This window comes from Macaca nemestrina, chromosome 1 (assembly GCF_043159975.1).
Source record: "Macaca nemestrina isolate mMacNem1 chromosome 1, mMacNem.hap1, whole genome shotgun sequence".
Classification (NCBI taxonomy): domain Eukaryota; kingdom Metazoa; phylum Chordata; class Mammalia; order Primates; family Cercopithecidae; genus Macaca; species Macaca nemestrina.
Window position 1 is genome coordinate 55101140 of NC_092125.1, and position 24711 is coordinate 55125850.

The following is a 24711-nucleotide window of genomic DNA, read 5'->3' on the forward strand; positions in this document are numbered from 1 at the left end:
TAGAAGTAGAGTCCTTAGCAGTTTTTTGGGTCTAATCATATTAAGTAGCTAAGTTCAGAAACCCAGAAACCAACTAAAGAAATCCTTCCTTAAAATTCTGTTCCTCTAGAACCATTCCTGATACCAAAATATGTATTAGTTGTTGTTGGGTAATAAATTGTTTCCAATATTTTATTATTGCCCATGTTTCTGCAATGTCAATACTGCACATGCTATTTTGCATATGTGACTATATATGATAAATCCCCAGAAGTGAAATGTGCATTTGTAATACAGATAGTGTATTATTTTTCTAATGAAATTATGCCTATTATGCCAATAATTCTTTTTCCAACAGCAGCATATGAGACAATGTTGGACCCATAGTACCAACCCATATCAACATTTATCGAATGCAGCAAAACAGTACTTAAATCTATAGCACTGACTGCCTGTATTAGAAAAGAAAAAGATCTCAAATCAATAATAACAGCTTCCACTTCAAGATTTAGAAAACGAAGAGCAAATGACACACCAAGTAAGCAGAACAAATGAATAATTTATTCTAAATGTCATATGAAAATGCAAAGGACCTAGAACAGTCAAAGCAACTTAGATGATTTACATCACCTTTGGATGATTTACACTAACTGATCTTAAGCCTTATTATAAACCTATGATAATCAAGACAGCATTATATTTGCATAAAAATAAACAAAGACATCAATGGAAAAGAGAAGCCAGAAATAGACAAATATATATATGGTCCACTGTTTTTTGACAAATGTGTAAATGCCATTCCATGGAGAAAGGATAGTCTTTTCAATAAATGGTGCTGGAGCAACTGGCTATCGATATGTAAAAAACTAAACTTTGGCTCACACCTTACACTGTATACAAAAATCAACTTTAAATTGATTAATAAACTACACAACTAAAGTGATACGACTTCTAATAGAAAACATAGTAGAAAATCTTCATGACCTTGAATTAAGCAAAGAGGTTTTAGATACAATACATCAAAAGTATAATCGATAAAAGAAAAAGAAAACATAAACTGGATTTCATCAAAATTTAAAACTTCTGTTGTTCAAAAGGCACTATTAAAAGAATGAAAAGTAACAGACTAGAACTATTCGTAAACTACACGTCTAATAAAGAACTCATATCTGGAATATTTTCTAAACTCTCAAAACTTAATAAGAAAATAACTTAATTTTTAAAATGGAGAAGACTTGAATAAACACTTCACCAAGGAGGACATGTAGATAGCAATAAATAAATAAACAAAAAATTAAAAAAAAAACAGATGCTCAACATAATTAGCATTAGGAAAATGCAAATTAAAACCACTATAAGATAACGTTACTCATCTATATATAGAAGGCACAAATAAAATAGGCAGGAAAAATGTTTGAGAAGCTAAGTTTATTAAATAAACTGATATGTAATTATGCAATCCAGAGTAAGGATCTACTAAAAAGACAACTAGGATTGGGAAGTGAAAATGAAAGTGGGGACTGAGAGTTATACCACTTTTTATCTTTCACATTTTGTAACATTTCTTTTATCTTGCCTGTCCTAGGAGTGAAACTGCAGTTCAACGTACTAGTGAGGATGTTATCAATGCACAAGATGTAGTATGCGTATCATTAAATTTGACAGTGTATATTTTTAAAGGAATTTCACAGCAGATTATAACTTCATCCCTTATGGTCAAATTTGAGCTGTGGATGCAGTCCCACTATAAGCAGCGAGAATAGCCCTGTAATTCTTTATCTGCCAAATCTAACACACTTCCCTGGGAATGGGCAAAGGGGAAGCCCTGGTAAGACCGATGTTACTGTCTGCTGTAAGAGTAGTTAGTAGTACAGCTGAAACAAGGGAGTTAGGGTGTGAATTAAAAGTCCATTAGAAATTATTGGCCTGAGATTCAACAATAGAAAAATTGTTTTAATATCTGGAAGCCATCTTCTTACATATGTAACTTCATCTAAATATTTCTTGTGCAACTATTTATTAATTATATCTATCTTAGAGGAAATTGGTGCCAATAACATTTTTACGCTGGTCAATTATGTCCTACCAGTATAATTTACCAAAGTGAATAATTACTTATTAGTGCTAAAATTCTGTTAAGTGAAAAAGAAAAATAAAACAATAAAAAAGTCAGCAAGTCAGTCAAAAAACAAAACAAAACAATATTTGGAAAATACAGAGTCCCAAAAGCTCCCAAAACACTTTATTGGAACAAAAAGAGAAAAAAAAGAAAAAAAATTCTCCAGAGTTAATTTCCATATACTCTTTAATGCACCAATATATTTAGATCTATCCTAACCAAATCATAAGTACATAATTTCACACAAATTAGGTTTAATTCTTAAATTGTTCTAATCAAGTTATACATTAAGTAGTTAAATAGTCTCTCAATTTCTAGCTACTCCTGATTTATTTTGAACAGTTAAACACTTTCATGGCATTCATACATGGGCAGACTTTGAGATTCTATCAGATTTCAGCCATAAGAATTAGACATCTGTGGCCCTGAAACCGCAGATACTAGTAACAGTGACTCAAAGCTGTAGAAAAAAAATTACACTTCAATACTGAATCATTTTCAGGTCTGTGGTATATAACTACACAACAAGATTCTATTATGAGCAATAGCATGTTCCTTCCACTTCAAATTATAACCCCCATCAGTTCAATGGTAAGAATTTTTAGTAAATACAGTGGTAGGTGTATTCTTTTTGTGAGCCTAGAAGGACTCACTTGCTTATCTGGATGCTTTAGCCAGTCAAGGATATGGATAAGGATGCCGTTGATATGAATTTGTGAGATTATTTTATCCTAGTCTCACTTCTTAGTGAGTAGACAGATCTTCCATTTCTAACATTTGTTTTATAAAAATTCCTCAACTTGCCTATAAAAAAGGTGTAACCAGCTATTATTTCCTTTTAGGAATATGATTCCATTCTAACTACTATAATACTTTAAGATAATAGGAATAATATAATCATCTTATGGCATATTAGTTTGTTACATGCATAAAGCTATAAATAATTAGAAAATGAAGAAGGTAATGAACAGGTTATGCTTTTTTAAATACAAAGTCAGATTTCAAAAGTTGAACAGAGAGCAAAAATCACTTTACATACTCATGATTGGCTTTAATATTTTTTTACACTATACATACTGAAAATGTTTACATTTACTAATAAGGAATGCCAAGTGTATCCATCACCATTTGAATGGCTTGCAGGGGATTTGTGATTTCTTCCATGTTATCTCTTCTCAAAACCCAATCTGGCTTAAGCCTATTTAAAAAAAAAAAAAAAAAAAAAATTCTGGCATTAATAAAGTTCTTCTCTTATGAGTTACCTTCACTTTTTTCGTCTTAGCTAAATTGTAGCTACTCCTGAACACATCATTTCCCTTACAACCTGCTCAAAGAGGTGGGAGAACTTCATATTATTGTCCATCATTATTTCCAGACTATTTCTCTCCATCCTTTCTAAAAAAATAATGCTGGCTTCTTTGATGCTTATGCTATTTAGCTTGCCCACTGCCTTTTGGTCATCGGCCAAACTCTCAGTGCCTTATTCCTTGTAAACCTGGTTCTTGGTCTCCTCTTAACTCCTGTCACCGTTCTCAGCAACAGCAACACCTATATGACCAACAACCTAGTCCGTTTTTGCCCCGCTTTCCTTGAATTCTACCTCAACTAATCCTTTTTAATATGATCACATACTAGACTTTGTCATCATCAGAAAGTGTGTGACCACGGAAATCTTAATTTGAGACTTCTGTTCTCCATCCACCATTTCTGATTCATCCATGTCATCTGCTCTAACACAGTCACTGAACTAGTTCTTCTACCCCACTGAGATCTCCACTTCATTTGGCCTCAACACATACCCAACTTCCACCAGAATGCTGTTCTTACTTTCCTGTGTATCTAGCTCAGGTGCATCAGTATTATCAAAACCTCTGCAAATGTCATTAACGGTTGTCTCTCTCTCCTACCAAACTAGTCTGAAAAATTCTACTTGGATTTCAAATTGAGTCAAAATATCTGCCTTCTCCATTCCTATACAGCTGCATATTACTAAAAAAGTTTACATAACCAAGCTGACTTTATTTTTTGCCAATAATTGCAAATCTAAAATGAGCATTTGAAATTGCCAGCATGCTCTCTTTCTCTCCAAGATGACTACCTTGGTCCTTTCTCCTTTTCAAACTTCCGCTCCATCCCCTCTGAGCTGCTTCTGAGTTGTTAAGTTTATAATCTCAAACTTATTGAGAAAATAGTATCAAACAGAGGGGAGTTCATGCATCTTCTCACATAATTCCCCACTATATGCATTTCCATCATCTTATTCTGTCCTGTTAAAAATCCAAAGATGTATCAATTGGTGAGTGAAAAAAGTGTGGTATGACCATACAATGGAATAGTACTAAGTGATAAAAAGGAATGAAATTCAAATCCATGCATAAACATGAACACATTTCAAAAGCATTATGCTAAGTAAAAGAATTCAGTCACAAAAAGCTATCTACTATATGATTCCATATATGTGACAGCATAGAAATGGCAAAACTAAAGGTACAAAAACCAGATCAGTAGTTCCCAAAATCCAGGCAATAAAGAAAGAGAACTGATAAGGGGCATAAGGAAACTTTGTGTTACAGAATTATTTTGTATCTCAGTGGTGGTAGTTTCCTAACTGTATACAAAACCAATTGAATTGCATACATTTAAAGGATACGTTTATACTGTCAATAAATTTTACCTCAAAAGCCTGACCTACATCAAAATTTTAAGATAATCTATTCATATGTTAGAATGAGTTTTTAAAATATAATGAATATTAAATTCTACCAAGTCCTTAAAAAACATGTAGAAATGGTCCCATTAATATATTTCAAGCAAATGAACTTATGTTATGCTGTGAAATATGCATGCACAAAACCAATTTATAACTATATTATACAATTTATAATTATGAGTATAATTATAAAGCTAACGGCTGTGTAACCACTCAGGTCAAGAAATAGTGTGTTGTCAACAATGTAGGATTTGTACCTACTATAGAAAATTGCTAAGTCTCAAGAAGGAAGGAAGGAAGGAAGGGAGGGAGAGAAGGAGAAGGGGGAAGAAAAAAAGGAGGAGGTAGAAAGAAGGAAGGGAGGGAAAAAAACTAATTAAATGCCATGACAGTTCACCAAAATAAACTAAATCTTTTTGCCAATAAAATTAGAAAATGTCAATCTAAATTTCCAGAAGGAGAAATTTCAAGAATCAGGGTGATTATGGGAGGACTGGAGGCTGATATTTTGGCTAAGAAGGACTTTTGGCACTTCTTAAACAGTGTAGCTTGTCCTTCATGCAAAATAAAATAAAATAAAATTAAATAAATAACAAAACTTATAACAAGCTTCTTAGCCTTAGTTCTTAACTATTTAATAGAAGAAGTTTGTTGAATAACTACTAAATATCCAAAGCTACAGTATAATGTTATTTCATTATTTACCAAGATTGCCTCTTTTAAATTTGCCAAACATTCCATTCTTATTCACATGTTGTTTCTCTATTGAAAAGCACATCTTGTTTGTGGTAAGTGCTCAATAAATATTTGTTAAATGAATGAATGAACTGTGACACAAATTTATAGACTGTATTCAACTGCTTACCTTGAAACTATTCTGGTTCTTACAGGTGTTTCTGGGATAAAAGGAATGCTTATAGAAGAATTCTTCTTTTGCTTGTGAAGTATTCTTTCAGTATTCATTTTATGTTTATGAGCTGTAAGTTTGTAGAGACTGTAAATACGGTCAACAACTTTGGATCTACTTCGTACATCCTACAAAATAAAATGCACAATTACTAAAAAGTAGTAAGAATTAAAATTTTATCCCTTTAAGACTAGCAAAATCAAATATAACAAATAAAAACGATGCAGTAAACCTTTTTTTTTGAGACCGAGTCTCGCTCTGTCACCCAGGCTGGGGTACAGTGGCACGATCTTGGCTCACTGCAACCCCTGCCTCCCGGGTTCATGCCATTCTCCTGCTTCAGCCTCCTGAGTAGCTGGGACTACAGGCGCCCGCTACTACACCCACCTAATTTTTTTTTTGTATTTTTAGTAGAGATGGGGTTTCACTGTGTTAGCCAGGATGGTCTCAATCTCCTGACCTTGTGATCCGCCTGCCTTGGCCACCCAAAGTGCTGGGATTACAGGCGTGAGCCACAGCGCCTAGCCTGCAGTAAACTTTTAAGCTTTGAATAATCAAAGAAACCTCACCAAGTTTGGCAGGTAGATTGATTAAATTACGAGCTAATTTGTAAGGCAATTATAAAGAAGATAAATATTCAAAAGTTGCATAGTTAACTCCACACTGAATACAAGAAGGAATTATTATAGTCAACATAGGAATTATTATAGTCAACATACCTATCATATCCAGTTACCAAGTCTTGAAAAGTTTACCTCTGCAAAGTTTCCAAAGTCTTCTACTTATCTCTCAGCGACACAATCCTAAGACAAGCACAATCTCTTGCCTAGATCACTACATATCAACACTTGCCACCTTCCTTAATAGTCTCCCTATATCCACACATGCTCTCCCAAATTCATTCTTCCATCAGAAGCCAGAGTGTTGTTAAAATTTAAATTGGAAAATATAATTCCCTTGCTTTACCCTGCAGTGGTTCCCACTTATCGGGATAAAGGCCACAGTCCAATCATGGCCTATGGTTTCACCTATGTTAATTGTGACATTTAAAAAGAATGACTCAGAGGTCTCATCGTAGAAGAGCTTGAAATACAATTATGGTTACAACAGGAGGATAAGAAGTTATACATATCTGGTTTTCTATCTTGCTAGGATAGTTTTCTCTCTAGTAAATGGGAAATTGTTACTTATATGGCTGTAATAAATTTATTTTCAGAATTCAGTTTAATACGTCAGAAAGAAACAACTCATAGATATATCCTAAACTCATTTTATCAGTGCAAAAAGCAGGTTTGAACACACATAAAACCCTATTTTAGAGTGATAATTACTAAAGGAAAACCATAAAAGTCATAGATGTAAGACCACAGAAAAATAATCTTAAAGGAAGGCAACTGATTAATACTTACAGAGGCTCTATTTGTTGTCTTCAGTAAAACAGCCAACAAACAACAAGTTTTTGTAAAAATGCTTCCGCCTTTGTCTGCAACTTTATTACCAGGCTTTTCTCGGTATATCTGCAAAAGCTCCAATAGTGTATCTATACAATTTTCTACATCATAAACTGCTGAAGTAGTTTTCTCATACTTGAAGAGAACAGAATGAAATTAAAAGTTGTAATAAACACATACATTTACAAACAATCCAACCAAAAAACAAAATACAAAAGTCCATACCTATAGCCAAACTTTTGGACCGCCTGCAGTAAGTGCAAAGGACTTTGTGAAATAGCTCTGATATAATCATTTATAGATCTATCATATATGTGTATTCACATTTTAATCTTAATCTTTTCCCCCTAATTCTAAAGTTTCACATTTAAAAAAATCAAATTTAAAACCTCTGAAAACAAACATCTTGAAGTCAATAAAAGCAAACTTTTAAAGATAAGACCACTTTAGTAAGAATCTCTAAGGAAAAATATAACTTATCTGTGATATTATTAATCAGAGGTAAGATAATGATAAAGGCAGGATCTAATTAGTTACTCTATTACATGCTCCTTGAGAGGAAGAAGAGCTTGCTTGAAAATGAAACAAGATAAATTTGATACTAATAAGTCTAGGATATATTTTCCATGTCTTGTTTTTCTAATTGTATTATTAGATTCATAGTGAAATTTGCATGGTAACAAATAATGATACTAAGATAAAAATAACAAAACAACATAGCTGACACTTTGTGTGGCAAGTTTATGTATTAATGTGTATTAACTCAATCCTCACAATAACGTTTTGAGTACTGTTACTATACTCATTTTATAGTTGGGGAAAGTAAAGTACAGAGAAGCGAAGTAACCTATAACAAGCTATTGGGCTGGGATTCAAACTCAAACAGTTTGGCCTCAGATCGGTGTTCTTAACCACTACCTCTCAATAAAAATATTAGGTAAAGTGCTTTAAGTTGTCACTGAAAGGTTAAGTAGGAAAGAGAAATCTTTCAACCTTTGGTTGCATACAATATAGTTTGGAATAGTCCAAGGCCAAAAGACAAATTCTGATACACAGATCAACAGTTACAGAGTAACTAAGTTATAGCAATAATTTTCTTTCTCACGCTTTGCTAGATATGATTATAATGTGGTAATACTATTTTGATATAATGCAGTAGATAACACCACTACCTCTAAAGGCAGACAGAAATGAATCCAAATTCAATTCTACCACTTATCACACTAAGGTTCTTAGGGGAGGAACCTAACTTCTATAATTATTATTATTTCTTCTCTATAAAATGGGAATAATAATATGAACTATTGTAGAGGATGATTATGAGGATTAAACAATGCATGAAAAATACTAGCACGTAGTAAGTACTTAATAACTTTTAATCATTTTTAATATAAAGACTGAGGAAATAAAATAACACAAAAATTGGAATTTAAATCTACATTTATGTTAATAAACATTTTTTTCACCCTAAGACTGTTGCACATAAATTAATTTTAACTTAGAGATTTAAGCCCTAGTGATGAGTAAACACAAACTTAATTTGCAGGGCCTTATTTGTTGACCCATGAATATCTCATTAATAAAATGAAAAACTACCTTAGATACATTAAGCAAGACTTGCACAGCATATCTGATGACTTCCATACAAGGAACACTACGATTACAACTTCGGATCAAAACAAATATTTTAGAAATTGCTCCACTCTGGGCCATGTTCTCACAACAAAGTGGAGACAATCTAGTAACTACCTCTGAAAGAAAAAAAAAAAATAACATACAGGTAAATTTACAGCAACGAAATGAATTTTTAGCTAATAATGTACTATTACAACATTTTTTAAACATGTGAACATAAACTAACCTAGGTGTTTTAAGGCCTCAAGAATGGCAGAAAGGTGTTTATATGTCAAAAGGTAATGAAGGGCAAGTGCAGTTCTTTTGTAGAGTTTGTTTTCTTCTCGAATCTCCCTATTAACAACTTGAAGACTTAGTCGAATAGCTTTAATTTTTGTACAATCATTTTTCTTCCTCCAAGAATAGCCTCTCCATAATGCCTTAAAGAGATAAAACCGAGTAATTTTAAGATTAGAGCCAATGTTTTCTATTTACATCTACATCTGTTTTCACAATGTAAACATTTTCAGTAAATTTATTTGACATGATCACATGCATTTCAATTAAAATTTCAAGTTCAAATAAACAGCAAAATCAATTTTCAAAAACAGAAATACAGAGAATATTCCTGTATGTAAACTGGGTAGCCTTTATTGACCAAAGATGTCTAAATCTATTCAAAATGTTAAAATACTTTTTTACTTATTGATTATAAACCTCCCCTAGAGTATTTGAAAATAAAGAGCTTAGCAATGAAATTATGGTAGTATAGAGCTTATGAGTTATTCTACTGGCTAATGTATTAGCTTTTTAAAATGGTGACTATGTTTTTATAGCATTAGATATCATGTAGATGATTTGCAAATTAAAGTTTTGAACTAAAACTATACAAATTTCAATTACCTGAATTTTAATGATTCCACTAGTGAATTTTTCTTGCTTTTTACGGAGGACAAAATGGCGCACTGCTTTCTGTATTACTGATGCAGCCCTATTTTGCTGGCTCAGACATTCTTGACCTTCATGCTCAATCTTTTTGATGCTATATTTCTGAATAAATTTCTTTTGTTGTAATCTTGCTCGAAACCATCTCTGTTTAAAACACAGACTTTTGTTTTTCATTTCTACTTCAGGTTTTTTTTTTAAAAATACAAATATACATTCATATATAAATGAAAGAAATAGAACAGTATATCAAGAAATCTTTCAGCTTTCCCCAGAGGCATTACTTCCCCACTCCACTTGGTGTAAAAACCTTTCCAGTCCATGTTGGGTGCTTGTGTGTGTGTGCGCACGCATATGCACAGGAGTATAGTTAATCCTGGACAACACGTGTCTGTGCACGCACAGGCACAGGAGAATAGCTAACCCTGGACAAAACGTGTCTGTGCATGCACACGCACAGGAGTACAGTTAACACTGGACAACACGTGTCTGTGCACGCACACACACAGGAGTACAGTTAATCCTGGACAACATGTGTCTGTGTACGCACACACACAGGAGTATAGTTAATCCTGGACAATATGTGTCTGTGCATGCACATGCACAGGAGTATAGTTAATCCCAGACAACATTGTCTTCATTTTACAATTTATATAAATTCTACCAAACTGCATGTATCATTCTGCAATTTTTTCACTGAATATTTTATATGTAAATATATGTTAATGTATATAAACTAGAATTCTTCTTCAAAATATGTAAAGAACTCCTATAAATCACAATAAAAAAGAACATCCAATGGAAAAATGGGCTAAGTGTATGAAAAAAAGATGTTAAAAAAAGTACACAGATAAGAACTTGAATAACCAACATATAGAATATAATTTTAGAATCTCTAGCCATCAAGTAAATCCAAAAAGAAAAAAAATGAGATGCTGTTTCCCATTCATTAGAATGGCAAAAATCAGAAAGTCTTCCGATACTTCATGTTGGCAAGCATGTAGAGAAACAGGGTACCCTCAAGACTTTGCTGGCAGGAATGTAAATGAGTACAATTACATCAGACAATAATTCACAACTTTATTACTGTGCCATAAAACATCAATCTATTTCTAACCCTCAAATCATTCTAACAGCTATATGGTGAAAGGCTAAATGTTGTACGACCTTAGCATAGAGCATTTGGAAATTGTTTATTACATATCAAAAATTTCTAACAGAAAAATTATGTCCTATAGTTTTACTGCAAAGAAGAAGCAAACCTGAATACAGATGACTGAATTAACCTGCTTGTTAGCATTCTTCACAGCCAGGTAAAGTTTATAGGCTCTTTGAATTCTGAGAGCATTCAGGTGATAATATGCAGCTGCAGTGAAGTGAAGAAGTCGAATTTTCGTTTTCTGTTCTAAAATCTAAAGGTGAAAAAACAAAGCATATTCAAGTATCTGCTTCCTAAGTTAATCAATCAGTGTTTATTTTTTGTATAACCTCAACATCAAATTATATAAACTAGCAAGAATAAACTAATTTTTAATCATTATAATTACTTATATTGTAAATCAAAGTAATTACAATATTTTACTATACAATATTTCCAATAGTGTAAATCATAATTCAGAGTGTAGAAAGCAAAATTATATTTTGGGTACTTTACTAAATAACCATAGAATCTAATTCAACTAGACTGCCCTACAACAGTGAGTTAAGGTTTGCAATGTACTTTTAATTAGAGAAGGGTAAAAATATTAAACTCAAAAAAAGGTTACAGAATTCCAAGCAGAACTCTTGGAAATGGTGATATTAAATCAGAAAAAATTATGTGAATTAATATCTCTGCTATTAAATAGTACAGTGCAACTCTAGCATAAGACTCTGCAGAAGGAGCTTTCTACGGTTGCTGTTGGGCTTCAGACTTCCACTTGATGTTTAATGAACAAGATACAAACATTCCTCCTATTTAACTTCAAATCAAATTATTTTGTCTATGCCAGTACTTCACATATTGTAAGCTTAAATGTTATGACCTCCCTAAAAAGAATTCTCTCTTGCTGAAGATGTGGAAGCTGTCACAGGAATTCTGGTTGCGACACCTCAAAAGTTGCTTGGTGGTGGCAAAAAGCTACTAGAATAACATTTAACCTCTTTCGCATATGGAGCCTCTCTCTCATATTTTCAGTTCCTTTGTTAAGATTCATTACAAAGGAGAAATTTTATTTTGCGACTTTGGTGGTGAACACCTGTGAGAAACAGTATGACTAGGATCACAGAAAAAAAAATCTGACGGTCAGTGCTCTTGTCACTTACCTTTCTAGCAGCTGAATGAATTCAAGTTAATGGTCATATTAGTTCTGAAATTATTCTCTAAAATCCAAAGTTTCTTAACACTATTTAACATCAAGTGCTTTCATTTTATAAGACTGAGATATGCTACTTGAAAATACTTACTCTTTTTCGTACTAGCCAACCACGCACCAGTGCTTGTAGGATAACTGTAGACTTTTTAAATTCAATGTATTTTATCCTTTCACGCTTTCCAGCCTCCCTGGCTCGTATATATTTTTGTATGATCAAAGCAGCAGATTTCTGCCGAAGAAAGACCTGCCTTTCTTTATATCCTCTATAATGTGCTTGGATCAAACAAGCAGCTCGATGTCTCTATAAGGAAAAATTTACAAGTAACATTAATAGGTAGAAATAAAAGGATTTCTAACCCACTAGAAGTTCTTTAATTTCTCAATGAGATGGTATAATTATGATTTATAGTTTAAGAATGTCATGTTTCATAGATATGAAACGGTGATGAAGCATTATTTCTAAACTCACATAGGTCTATAGCCAAAATGAAGGTGTAAGCCAAGGGTCAAGGGTCAAGAGATAGTTGGTGCTCTTCCCCTCTCATCCTCTTGATAGTTTTCATTGTAAGAGGAAAAAGGACTAACATTACAGCTCAAATACATTTAATAAAAATGCTAGCTACAATAGAAAGAGCACAGTGATCATAAATAGCTATGACAGAAAATGTCTGTAGCTTGACAAAACATAGCACACCTTAGATTCCTCAATTACATAACACCCTGTGAGAATTACCAAAATGAGATACAGAGCCACAAAGTGAGCACATGATGTTGGAAATATGGCACCAAGAGACTTGCTCAACACAGGGTTGACACAAACCTTCAATTTATAAAAAAATGCAATATCTGCAAAGCACCATAAGGCGAAGTACAATAAAACAAGGTATGCCTATACCTCATATATTTTTAAAAACTAGCAAATAGTATTTTTATGGGAGAATATAATTTTCAATTGACTGAAATAGATGTGTGTGAAATAAATGCATACATAGGCCTTAAAAACACTTTTTTTTCCCCAGTGAAAGATTTATTTTTAAAAATTAAAAAATACAAAACATTCTGTTTTCTATTTCCTAAAGTAGTTATTTGCAAGTGAATTAATTTGTAATACCTACTTTTATCATTAAGAAGTGTTCATGAGCTATTTTTGCAGAAAGTATAGCTCTCCATTTTCTCTGAATGATAATTGCTGATGCTCTCACATTCAAAAACCTAAAAATTAGTTATTGGAAAGCAATTTCAAATTACTTTAACTTATTCAATGAGTATTTATTGCCTCCCCCCTTTAAACTATTAGAGGAGAATAAAATATAAGAAAGGCAATGACAGAATAAAAAAAGTGGGCAAGTATAATTCATAGTTAAGTTCAAACAATCAGAATTTACACACGCACACAAAAGAAGTTTTACAATTGGCAATATTCCAGTGGGTAAGAAATACGAAGTTCTACGATTCTAATACGGCACAGGATTTTGAACTGGATCAAAAGAAAGTATAGTTACCCAGATCTAGCAAAAAACTAGATAAAGGGGGAATGGTAGAAATAATGGTAAAATATAAGATTTGAGTCTGCATTGCAAGTGAGTCTTTGAGCAGATGGGAGGTGGTTAAGAAGAGAATGTGATTTACAAGCAGCATCAGGTACTTCCTTTCATTTGAAAGGAAAGATAGGTATCATCAAAATATCTAAGTAGAGATATTTTGTAAACAGAACTGGAGAAAAATTTTTAAAAATCTGAGCGCTAGAGATTAAATTTAACAGATCAACATAATGCTAAGAGATAAAATGTGAGAATGGACAGGTTTTCTACTCTGTTCTTGATATTGTGGAAAAAGTAGAATGACTAGCTTGTTTTTTGCCATGTTTGTTAGAAAATAAGACCAAATGCCATTGAGTAAAATTCAGCATCTGTTACAGGAAAATTAGATACTGGTCCTTAATAGCTGATAGTAGCAACTGTATCTTTATATGCCTTTTAATTTTAATTTTTATGGCTATATAATAGTTGTAAATATTTACGGGGTACATGTGATATTTTGATTCAAGCACATAGCGAGTAATGATCAAATCAGGGTAACTGGGATATCTATCACCTCGAACATTTATCATTTCCTGGTATTAGGAAACTTCTAATTCTATTCCTCTAGTTATTTTGAAATATACAATAAATTATTGTTAACTATAGTTGCCCTATTGTGCTACTAAACAGTAAATCTTATTCCTTCTCAGTGTATTTTTATATCCATTAACCAGCCTGTCTTTATCTACCCCTGCTTTCTCCCTATCCTACCTTCAGGTAACCAACATTCTACTTCTGTCTTCATGCGATCAATTTTATATGTTAAGCCCTGCTTCTACCCATGGGCTTGATCCAAACATTCCTCTCACACTCGTGTGCTTTCCTAAACCATCTTTAAAACCATCATTGATTCAATAATTCTGGGAGCCGAAGAAAAATTCTTATACTATGAACTCAAAAAAAGATGATTTGGTAACAGCTTGTGAAAATGTGTGTGTAAGAAATGAGAAATGTGTGTGAAATAGGGAAATACAATTAGCATAAGACAGGTTGGTAATTAGGGTCTTCATCATTAATGACAAAGAGTATGAGGAATAATACAAAGTTCAAAGAAAAAAGAATGAGTAAGAAAACAAATTTTGCCAGTAGTTAAGTCACCCAACAAAATGGACCAAAGCACTAATAAGAAAACCGAGTCTTAACTAAATGGTTTTATTAACTTCCACCTCTCTGTCCTTACTCTAATCCTTATGAACCTGAATTAATCAAGTATATGTAAATATTTTTAGATTATATTAATTAAAGGCTATGCTCTATCTCAAAAAAGCAAGACAGTACAAGATATATTGTTTCCTTAATAAAGAAAATATCAACAAAACCAACCATATACATTAAACATAACAAATAATTAAAATAAAAATCAATAGGCAGTATACTTTTATGTAAGGACTTAGCTCTATCACACACAAATACTATTACATTTTCCACAGAACTATGATACATTACCATGTTCTCTCTAGTTTGGTATAGAAGCAACCTTGAATAATTTTAACAGCTTTTAATATAGCTAGATATTCTTTGTGTGCTCTCCAACACCTATACCAGGCTTGAATCTTGCAGGCAGCTTTCACTTTACATAAATATTTCTTGGCTCTATATCTCCTCCACATAGCCTATTAAATACATAAATATAACAAGTATGCGATGAGTTGCCTTTTTTTTTTTTTGTAAGTAAGACAAATCAGTATAAAGACAGTTAAAATAAGGTTAGTGCAGACAAAAATAAATTGCATAGTCATGTCATGACTCTATTAGACTCTGACACGTAGTGAGTCCTCTGAGAACAGTGGTGCTTACTATAGTGAACACCTATTATGTGCTTTATCACACATACCTTATGGCTGGCTGCCAGCCCAGCCTAACAAAACCCTAACCAGTATTTATAAATTGTAAGACACACATGTCTGAAAAGCCAGATGATGTGAATTATCCTCATCACCTCAATCCATTTGGAAGAACGAAAAGAAAATGAACACATTGACCTACTGCAGGTTCTGGGGAGAAAGAGGAATTCTTCCCAATCCATATTCACTTTGGGTTCTGTGTTCAGCCTGCAGGAGAATCCTGAGAGCTCCTGTGATAGGACTGTCAGACTTTCTGATTTTGACAACCTTCTGGCAGACTAAAGGTTTACATGACAGCAACAACTTATTGAACTAAGTACTAAGAAGATTAGTCCTTATAATCACATGGGTAGATAATACTATTAATTCTAATTTAGAGATGAGGAAATCAAGGCCTAGAGAAATTGAGTAACTTGTTGATGTCACACAGGTTAATAAGTGGCAGAGTTGTCTTACTTGATATTTATAAATATCTTGTAAAATGGTTAAGATCTCTATTTTACAAAAAAGGAAAAAAACCCAAAATTGAAATTAAGAAGGACTTGTTAGCACACAGCTGTTAAGTGATAGAGTCAAGATCTGAACCCAAGTCTATTTGACTCCAACATTCCTACTGGAACAGGAATTAAAAGAAATTAAAGACTGTGTAAGCAAAAACTCAGTTGTATGTAAGAAAACCCAATTCCCCTAGTGGAAGACAAAGGGCTGGAGTCCTTTAAAATTAACTGCCTGTTTTTCTCTCTGTGGATAGTGAGCCTTATCTCCCCCTTTCCCAGGCATTTTGAAGACTCTGTTTCTCTAGCTGTGCAGCTGCAAGGTCACTAGACAGATAATCTCAAGTCGTAAAACATGTTCCTTAAAAAGTAAGAAATAATGTAATACATATCTTAAATGAATAACTGTCTTTGTTTCTCACTTCTGTAATACGCTTCCCCCTGCACAGATCTCCCCACGCCCCATGAAATGCTTAAAGGTAGCTTGACACTGTTCAGGGCTCAGTCCTTTGGATGTTAATCCGACTGGGTCGGTGCACCTAAATAATTAAACAATTCCTCCTCAACCCCTTGGTCTCTCTGATTCCTTAATTATCCTGCAGCACTACAACAAATACTACAGGCACAACTTATATTTAGATTAGGTTCTAAATTCAGTTGATAATGCAATAATTATATATGGTCAAAATTACTCTGAGATGTCCTTAACTCAATCAGAGTATATTGTATATGGTTTTTATGTAAACCTGAATACATTATTTATGTATATCCCCAATACCTGCCACCCTAGTCTTAATCAGTGGTAGAAGAATGGTCTCAGAACTGTTTAAGTTGGTTATTTAACTGTAACAGTAAAAGACTGGTTAATGGTAACACTGCATCATAAAACCTTCAGGAGGAAAGGAGAATGTTTTGTGGATCACTTTGTTGTTTTTGTTTTGCTTGTGGCAGTTTTAATTTACTAGTTTTTAAAATCAGTACTTTTCAATGAAAACAACTTGACCAAAAATCTGTCACAGAATTTTGAGACTCATTAAAACAAAGTTTTAATGAGAAAATTATACATATGTATAGATATGTGTGTGTATATATATAAGCATATATATTTATAAATATGCATACTTACTTATATATACACACACACACACACATATATTTAAACACACACATCACACCTGAAGAACATTAAAATTTATGGACATTGACTAGAGAAGCCAACTTGGTGTTCAGAAGAAAAGAAGACAGCTAAGAGATTATCAAGAAACCAAGGGTTGAGAGAGGAAACAAAGTGTGCTCAAATTCCAAATGCTACAGAGAAGTTCATATATATATTTTACATAGATATTTACATATATATGTAAGTATTTAGTAATGTATACTATATCCCAGTGGCTCCCAAACTTTGCTGCTCATTAGAGTCACCCGGGAGCTCTGAAAAAATCCCACGCTTGTGTTGTTTCCCATACCAATTAGAATATCTAAAGGTAGGAGTATTTTTTAAAACTCCAGGTTATTCCAATGTGCAGTAAAGTTTTAGACCACTGGCATATGCTAAAAATTACATGTGTAAAAAACAATTTTATTATGTAATTATATGAGAAAAAATAAATTTTTATAAGATTGTTATTTTGGCTATTTAATCATGTCAAGTGAATAAAACCATAACTAACACATCCAGTGAACACCTTTCAATTGTGAACTTATCGGTAGTGTTTGGAATTCGAGCACTCCTTTCCTCTTTCAACCCTTGGTTTCTTGATACCATAATCTCTTAGCTTTCTTCTTTCCCTCTTAACACCTTGTTGTCTTCTCTTGTCAATGTCTGTGAATTTTGATGTTCTTCAGGGCTCAAGTCCCAGGCCCTCTTTGTTCACTCATTTTATGTATTGCTCCTTGGTGATCTCATTATTTCCAGAACTTTAATTATCAGCATATGCCAATACTGTACAAATCGAATTCTAAAACTCACACTGCTCTCCTGAACTCCAGACAAACATAGTCAACTCTCTTACTAGATATTTCAAGGGGGTTACCTGCTAGGTACTTCAGACCTTATGTACTCCAAGCTGAATTCATTGTCAATCTCAAAACCTGCTCTTCCCTCTTTATTATCTATGTCAAGGTGTGAGGGAGTAACTCTGCAGAGTTACTTAAGCCATCAACATGGCTTGTCTCCTTGTTTATGCTGTATATAATGCCAACTTAACAATCCCATTGTCACAAACCTACACTGAACTGTAACTCTCACCTGGCTTACTGCCTATCTTTCATTTGGTCTACCTACTTCTAATCTTGCTCCTTTTCCAGTCCATCTTCCATATTCCTGCTGGAGTAAGTTTTGTTTTTTTTTAAATAAAAATGACTGTCATCTTCTCCTGCTTAAACTCCTCTAGAATTTATTTTGTCTGGAGCATAAAGACTAAATTTTTTCTGTCTTAAAAATCTATCAACAATCTTACTCCCTCTATTGCCAACCTGGTCCCATATCACTTTTTATTGTTTCTAGTTTTTTTTTATTTTTCCATGTTATCTCTTGCAATTGGAATATTCTTCTATACATTTTACTTGGCTATTTCCAATTCATGCTTCAGTGTAACATTTCAACTTAAATGTTACTCACTCTGGGAAATCTCTGATCATGGAGACTAGCTTGATTTCCCATTCTGTGTTTCCTGAAACATACACTTCTCATGTTGTATTATAATTATACTTTCTTGTTCAATTAAGTTCCTTGAGGACAGCAACTAAGTATATCTTACTCATTGTCTATTTATAACACCCACTACAGCATTTGGCACATTTCTAACACTTGAATTTCTTGAATTAAAACATTACTTCTAAACTTCACGGTAATCCAGCAAGATATGAACATATTACACCTGGGTTAAGCCCCAGGTTATTGCAGGTGAAGAGAAATAGCTGCAGTACTTAGATTCAGTTCCTGGATCTGCCTCTCTCTGTGCAACATTGGCCAAATTACTTAACCTTTATCACTTCCTTCATATTTTAAAAGAGATAATACTGTACATTCCTCATACATTAGGCAAACAGATGAAACAAAATAATACAAAAGTGATTTGGAAGCCAAAGTACTAAACACTCAGAATAAAGTATGTCTAATAGGCTAAGCAGCAAGCAGCTCTGGTTAATAGATTATCAGAAGAATAAAGTTACTCTATTTTGCCTATATTATGCCAAATAATATTTCATCTTAGCTTACATTTTCTACTTAAAGAAATAACTTTGCCAAAGAGGGCTCTCATTTTCTCAAAATTCTTCTAAGAGTGCTACAATTAACCCACACTGAAATGTACCATAGGGTGACCATGGCCAGAACAATCCCAGTTCTGTGCTGTCTTGGCTGACTTACTAGTTCCCTTTCCCACTTTCAAAAATGTTCCATTTTGGAAGATAAATGGTCACCTCAACTAAGTATTTTTCTTTATGACCGGCTTAAGTTCATTTTATACATTCTAACAAATATTGGTCAAAACAAAGACTCACATTTTTATATTTAAATTAAATATAGAAATACCTGAATTTTTATGGTGCTATTTTTAATTTCCTGAAACTTCCGTTTCTGTATAAATCCTTTACTTCTAGCTTGAATAATGATAACACTGCTTCTGATCTGTAAATAAACTTGTCTTTGATGTTTTGCAGACAGAAATGCTCTGTAGTGATTTTGTAAAACCACTGTTGCTTTTCTATATAGTAAAAACTGTTTTCTGGTTTGCCACGTCCTAAAATAATGCTGTAAAGTGATAGCAGCTCTTTTCTGTTGAACAAATCTTCTCCGATACACAGCCATCTGAAGGAAGAACTGAATTCGTAGGGCAGCACATTTCTGTGTTTCCAGTTTTCTTGTGACCATTCTACGAAAAGCATTTTGAATTGTTACTGCAGCCCTACTTTGAGAATGATACTCTGCTTCCTGTGAACAAGCAAGGCCAGAAGCTTTGTACCACTCTTGAATCATAACACCTTCACTTTGAACAGCTTCATATTGAGTTTTACTTCTGTAACAGCAGAGTGCAGATTGGTTAACAATGGCTGCCATCTTTTCCTCTGATACGATTTTCAATTTTTGTCTAACTTTCATGCCTCTAAAAGCAGCCTGAATAGTTCGTACAGATTTCTGAACTGGTAAAAAGCTTTTTCTTTCTGTTTTTACTCTAACATACAACCTATAATAATTCTGTATAACCACAATTGCAGTTTTCTTTGTTTGATAATCAACTTTGGCCCTGTGCATTCGATAGAATGACTGAATTATTGTGGCAGCCCGGTGCATATTTTGGATATCCCTTCGTACTTTAAAGCCTCTGTAGTAAGACTGTATACAAATAACTGCTTGGGTACGCACTGCAGTTAGTTTTCTGTATCTTCTTTGAATAGAAACTACTGTTGCTCTAAGGTGGAGATAATGCTTCCTTATTTTAAAGGCTTTACAATGCTTCTGAATAATAATGGCAGCCTGATGCTGTTCCTGAATCTGTTTTTGTATGTTCATGTCCTGAAAACTTGCCTGAACACAAGTTTCTTTCTTAAGTTCATTGTGTTGAAGTGCTTTCTGTTTCTTTTTATTTGCTCTATATTTTTCTTGTATGATTTTTGTAGCCCACTGAAGCTTTTGGTAGAAACAATACTGCCTATACATTCTGTATGTGCTTTGTATTATGATAGCAGCTTTGTGTTTTTCCCTTAAATGTTGTCTTGCTTTCATTCCTTTATATGCAGTCTGAATAACCACAGCAGAATGCCATTGTCTGATATAATTTTCTTTTTGCAATTTTGCAGCTCTATATGTTCGATAATGTTGCTGAATTAGAATTGAAGCCTGTTTCCAAGTCTGAAATGTAACACATGTTCTGTGCATCCTGAAAGTAGCCTGAATGAGAACTGCAGCCCTTTGCATTTCTTGCAACTTCTTCTTTACCATCAGTCTTCTGTAAGATGACTGTATTGTAATGGCTGCCTTTCGTAACTGCAAGAATTGGTGCAATTTATGTTTGGCACAAATGGTGGCTCGATATTTCCTCTGAACAAAAATAGTAGCTTTTTTGAGGGAAATGAATCTTCTCCTCACCAGTAATGATCTAAACCTACTCTGAATAAGGGTTGCAGAGGAATGCATACTCTTCAGATGTCTTCTAGTTTTCACACCCCTGAATGCAGCCTGAAGGATCACAGCAGAACGTCTTTGTCTGAGATAATGCTGCCTCTGCAGTTTTGCAGCTCTGTTTGCTCGGTATTGCTGTTGGATCACAACAGAGGCCTGTTTCAAAGCCTGATATCTCATATGTACTCTGTGCATTCTGAAAGTAGCCTGGATGAAAGTAGCAGCCCTGTGCATCTCTCGCATCTTTTTCCTTATCATCCATCTTCTGTGTGATGACTGGATTTTAATAACTGCGTTTTGTACCTGAAGGAACTGTAAGTGATGCTTTGTACAAAGATGTGCCCGATATTTTCTCTGAATCCAAACAGCAGTTTTCTTAAGAGACAGGAATCTTCTTCTCATCATTAGAGTTCTAAATCTCCTCTGAATGAGGGTTGCGGCTACATGCATCATTTTTAAATGTCTTCTAGCTTTCTTTCCCCTAAAAATAGCCTGAATATATATTACAGAATGCCTCAGTTTGTTATACCTTTTAAATTGTATGTTTCTTTCTTTCACTGCCCGGTATCTTTGCTGTATTGTTTTTGTTATTTTCTTTAACTTATTAAAATATGTTTGCTGTTTGTATCTTCTATAGTTTGACTGAATGAGTGTTGCTGCAATCTGCATCTTTCTAAGAGTCCATCTAACTCTTACTCCTCTAAAACTTGCCTGAAGGATTTTAACAGCTTTCAAAATTGTCAGGTACTTTTCACGATGCATTTTACCTTGATAATATGCTCTAAATCTTACTTGAATAACAATAGCTGCTTTTCTCATTGTATGGTAACTTATTCTTGACTGATGCATTTTAAACATGGCTTTAATAAAAGTGGCTGCCCTGTGCATGTGTTGAATGTGTCTTCTAACTCTAATACCTCTATAAACAGACTGGATTTTAATTGCTGTCTTCTTCAAATTAAGATACTCCTGATGCTGACGGTGTGTAATTTTAATACCTCGATACCATCTCTGAATTATAATAGCTGAAGCTCTATAGGTTGCATATTTCTTTTTGGTTTTGTAAGCTCTGTATTTAGACTGTATAGTGACTGCTGCTTTGTTGCAATCCTTTATTCTTTTTCTCACTTTCATACCACGATAAGCTGACTGTAAAGTTACTACAGCTGCTTTTGTTTTCAGATATAAGTGATGCTGTTCTCTTCCAATACTATAAGCCTTATAATACTTTTGAATCAGAAGAGCAGCTTTTTTCATGATTTTCCACTTCTTCTGTTGCACATGCATTCTATAGTATGACTGTATGATGATAGCACATTTATGTTGCCTTTGAAGCTGTCTTCTCAGTGTTTTTCCCTTCCACATTGATTGAAGTATTAGTACCGCATGACGGAGTTCAATATACTCCATACGTTGCTTCCTTCCTGCAGTCCATGCTCTGAAATTTTGCTGGATGACTAATGCTGCTGTTTTAAACAATCTAAACTGCTTCTGGGCCTTGGCCATTCTAAAAGCAGACTGAATCTTCAAGGCAGCTTGATGTTCTCTTCTAATCTGTTTCCGAACCTTCCAGCCACGATAAGCAGACTGGAGGGAAACCACAGCTGCCTTTGTCTTCAAAAAATGTGTTCTTGTATCATGAAGAGTCTTGTATGCCCTGTACCATCTCTGAATCTTTATAATAGATTGAAGCACAGATTGATATTTTACCCTTTTATTATAGCCTCTAAAAGCAGACTGAATTTTAAGAGCAGCTATAGATTGTTGTTTGATTAGCTGACGTACTTTGTAACCTCTGTAAGCTGCTTGTAAGCAAGTAGCTGCTTTTTTGACTCGCAAGAAGTTCTTCCTCTGATTGACCTGTGCTTTGTATGCATGATAGTAATTCTGAATGACAATAATTGCTTTACACATTTTCAGGTAGTACTGCCGAGCCTTTCTCATTCTGAAATAAGACTGCAGTGAAATAACAGCTTTTCTTTGTAACCTCATCTGCTTTCGGACCAGGTATCCTCTAACAAAAGCTTGCAGTTTGATACAAGATTCCCGCATCTGCATATACTCTTCTCTCTTTTGTGTAGTTATTTTTTTGGAACGGTAACATTGCTGGATAAATAGTGCAGCTGCTCTTAAATGCAAATATTGTTTACGTGTTTGTTTCATCTTAACAATTGACTGCAATTTTATTGTAGTATTTTTTAGACTCAAAAATTCCTTTTTAGAAACATAAGCACGATAATATGATTGAATCTTTGTAACAGATGTGAGGATGTGAATATACACTTTCCTGGCTTGCATCCCTCTATATGCAGACTGTAGCACAATGACAGCAGAGCGTGTTTTCTGGTAAGATGCTAGAACTTTCCTGGTAAAAATGTAAGCTCGGAAATGAGTCTGAATTATAACAGCTGCTTTCTTCATCTTCTTATATTTCTGTAACTGTTGATGTTTTCTTATGTGTGCCTGCAATTTGATAATAGTCTTCTTAAGGTTTAAAAATCGAACTCTGTCTTGTCTCATTCTCCAGTATGACTGAATAACACAAGCAGCTCTAATTTGTCTACATAAATTATGAGCTTTCAGTCTCCTAAAAGCAGCTTGCAATTGAATGGCTGCAGCTCGTTTCTGCAAATAGTTGGTGCGCTCAATCTTTCGTTTCAGATATGCTTTGTAGTACTTCTGGATAGTTAGTATGGACTCTTTTTTTCTTTTATATAACTTTTGGGCTTGGAAGCACCGAAATCTTTTCTGAATGACAATAACACAAGATCTAATATAAATATATTTCCGTAATTCTTTATGCATTCTATACCATGATTGTATGACAATAGCAGAATTTTCTTCTTTAGCTCGTTTCCTTAAATGCCATTCTCTAAAAGCTCTTTGCAATATTACTGTAGCTTTTACTTGTGATTGCATTTTACGTCGCTTCCATTTTCTGAACATAGATTGGATTATAAGAGATGATGATTTTAGCATTTCATATCTTTGTTGATCTTGTTTTCTTCTTAAATAAGCACGCCAATGCCTCTGAATTGTAACTGTAGCCCAAAGATATCGTTTATAAGATGTAACAGCAATTATCATTCTTATCCTAGATTGCAGGATGATTAAATAATATTTCAATTTCAGAAATCTTTTTCTAGTGGAATATCTTCTCCAATAACCCTGGAAAAGGTAAGAAAGGACACAAAGTTAAATAGGCATAGCTTCCTATATTTAACACTTTTGAAAATACTAATTTTTCTAACATTCTGCTTAAAAATAAACACACTGAATTAGAAAACTAATTATTTTTTGAGAGATATTTGTCCCCTTTGTTTTTAGTTTAGTTTTTACATTGAAATAGCTGTAGCCAATTCAGAAATCTATCCAAATCCTCATATTTATATACTGCATTTGTATTCCAGAGTCATAAGAAACATAAGCAAGTTTATGTTATATTAGAAGCAAAAGAGTCAAAATAAAACTATAGAAATATTCTTTGCTATCTATTGATTCTAAGTAATTTCCGATGAGTTTATTTCTGGGCCTTATATGGTCCCCTTATTTCAATGTTTATAAGCTACCTTATGATGACTAGAAACTCTTT

The 24711-nt window shown here is 33.6% G+C and overlaps 1 protein-coding gene across 3 annotated transcripts in view; it reads right to left on the reverse strand.

Annotated features, from left to right (window-relative positions):
• Positions 1 to 518: 518 nt before the first annotated feature.
• Positions 519 to 24711, reverse strand: part of LOC105484656 (assembly factor for spindle microtubules) — a 65170-nt gene continuing 40977 nt past the window's right edge. The window contains exons 18-28 of one of the 3 annotated variants that reach the window (XM_024793728.2): positions 19533 to 24287; positions 15106 to 15272; positions 13195 to 13291; positions 12171 to 12380; positions 11012 to 11137; positions 9684 to 9872; positions 9028 to 9220; positions 8763 to 8917; positions 7125 to 7301; positions 5674 to 5843; positions 519 to 3296 (exon numbers count right to left, since the gene is read on the reverse strand). In XM_024793728.2, the coding sequence (XP_024649496.2) occupies positions 3194 to 3296; positions 5674 to 5843; positions 7125 to 7301; positions 8763 to 8917; positions 9028 to 9220; positions 9684 to 9872; positions 11012 to 11137; positions 12171 to 12380; positions 13195 to 13291; positions 15106 to 15272; positions 19533 to 24287 (6342 nt within the window). In that variant the 3' untranslated portion in view covers positions 519 to 3193. Of the gene's footprint in view, positions 3297 to 5673; positions 5844 to 7124; positions 7302 to 8762; positions 8918 to 9027; positions 9221 to 9683; positions 9873 to 10987; positions 11138 to 12170; positions 12381 to 13194; positions 13292 to 15105; positions 15273 to 19532; positions 24288 to 24711 lie in introns of all 3 variants that reach the window. The other 2 variants (XM_011746488.2, XM_011746489.2) reach the window with 2 other exon arrangements.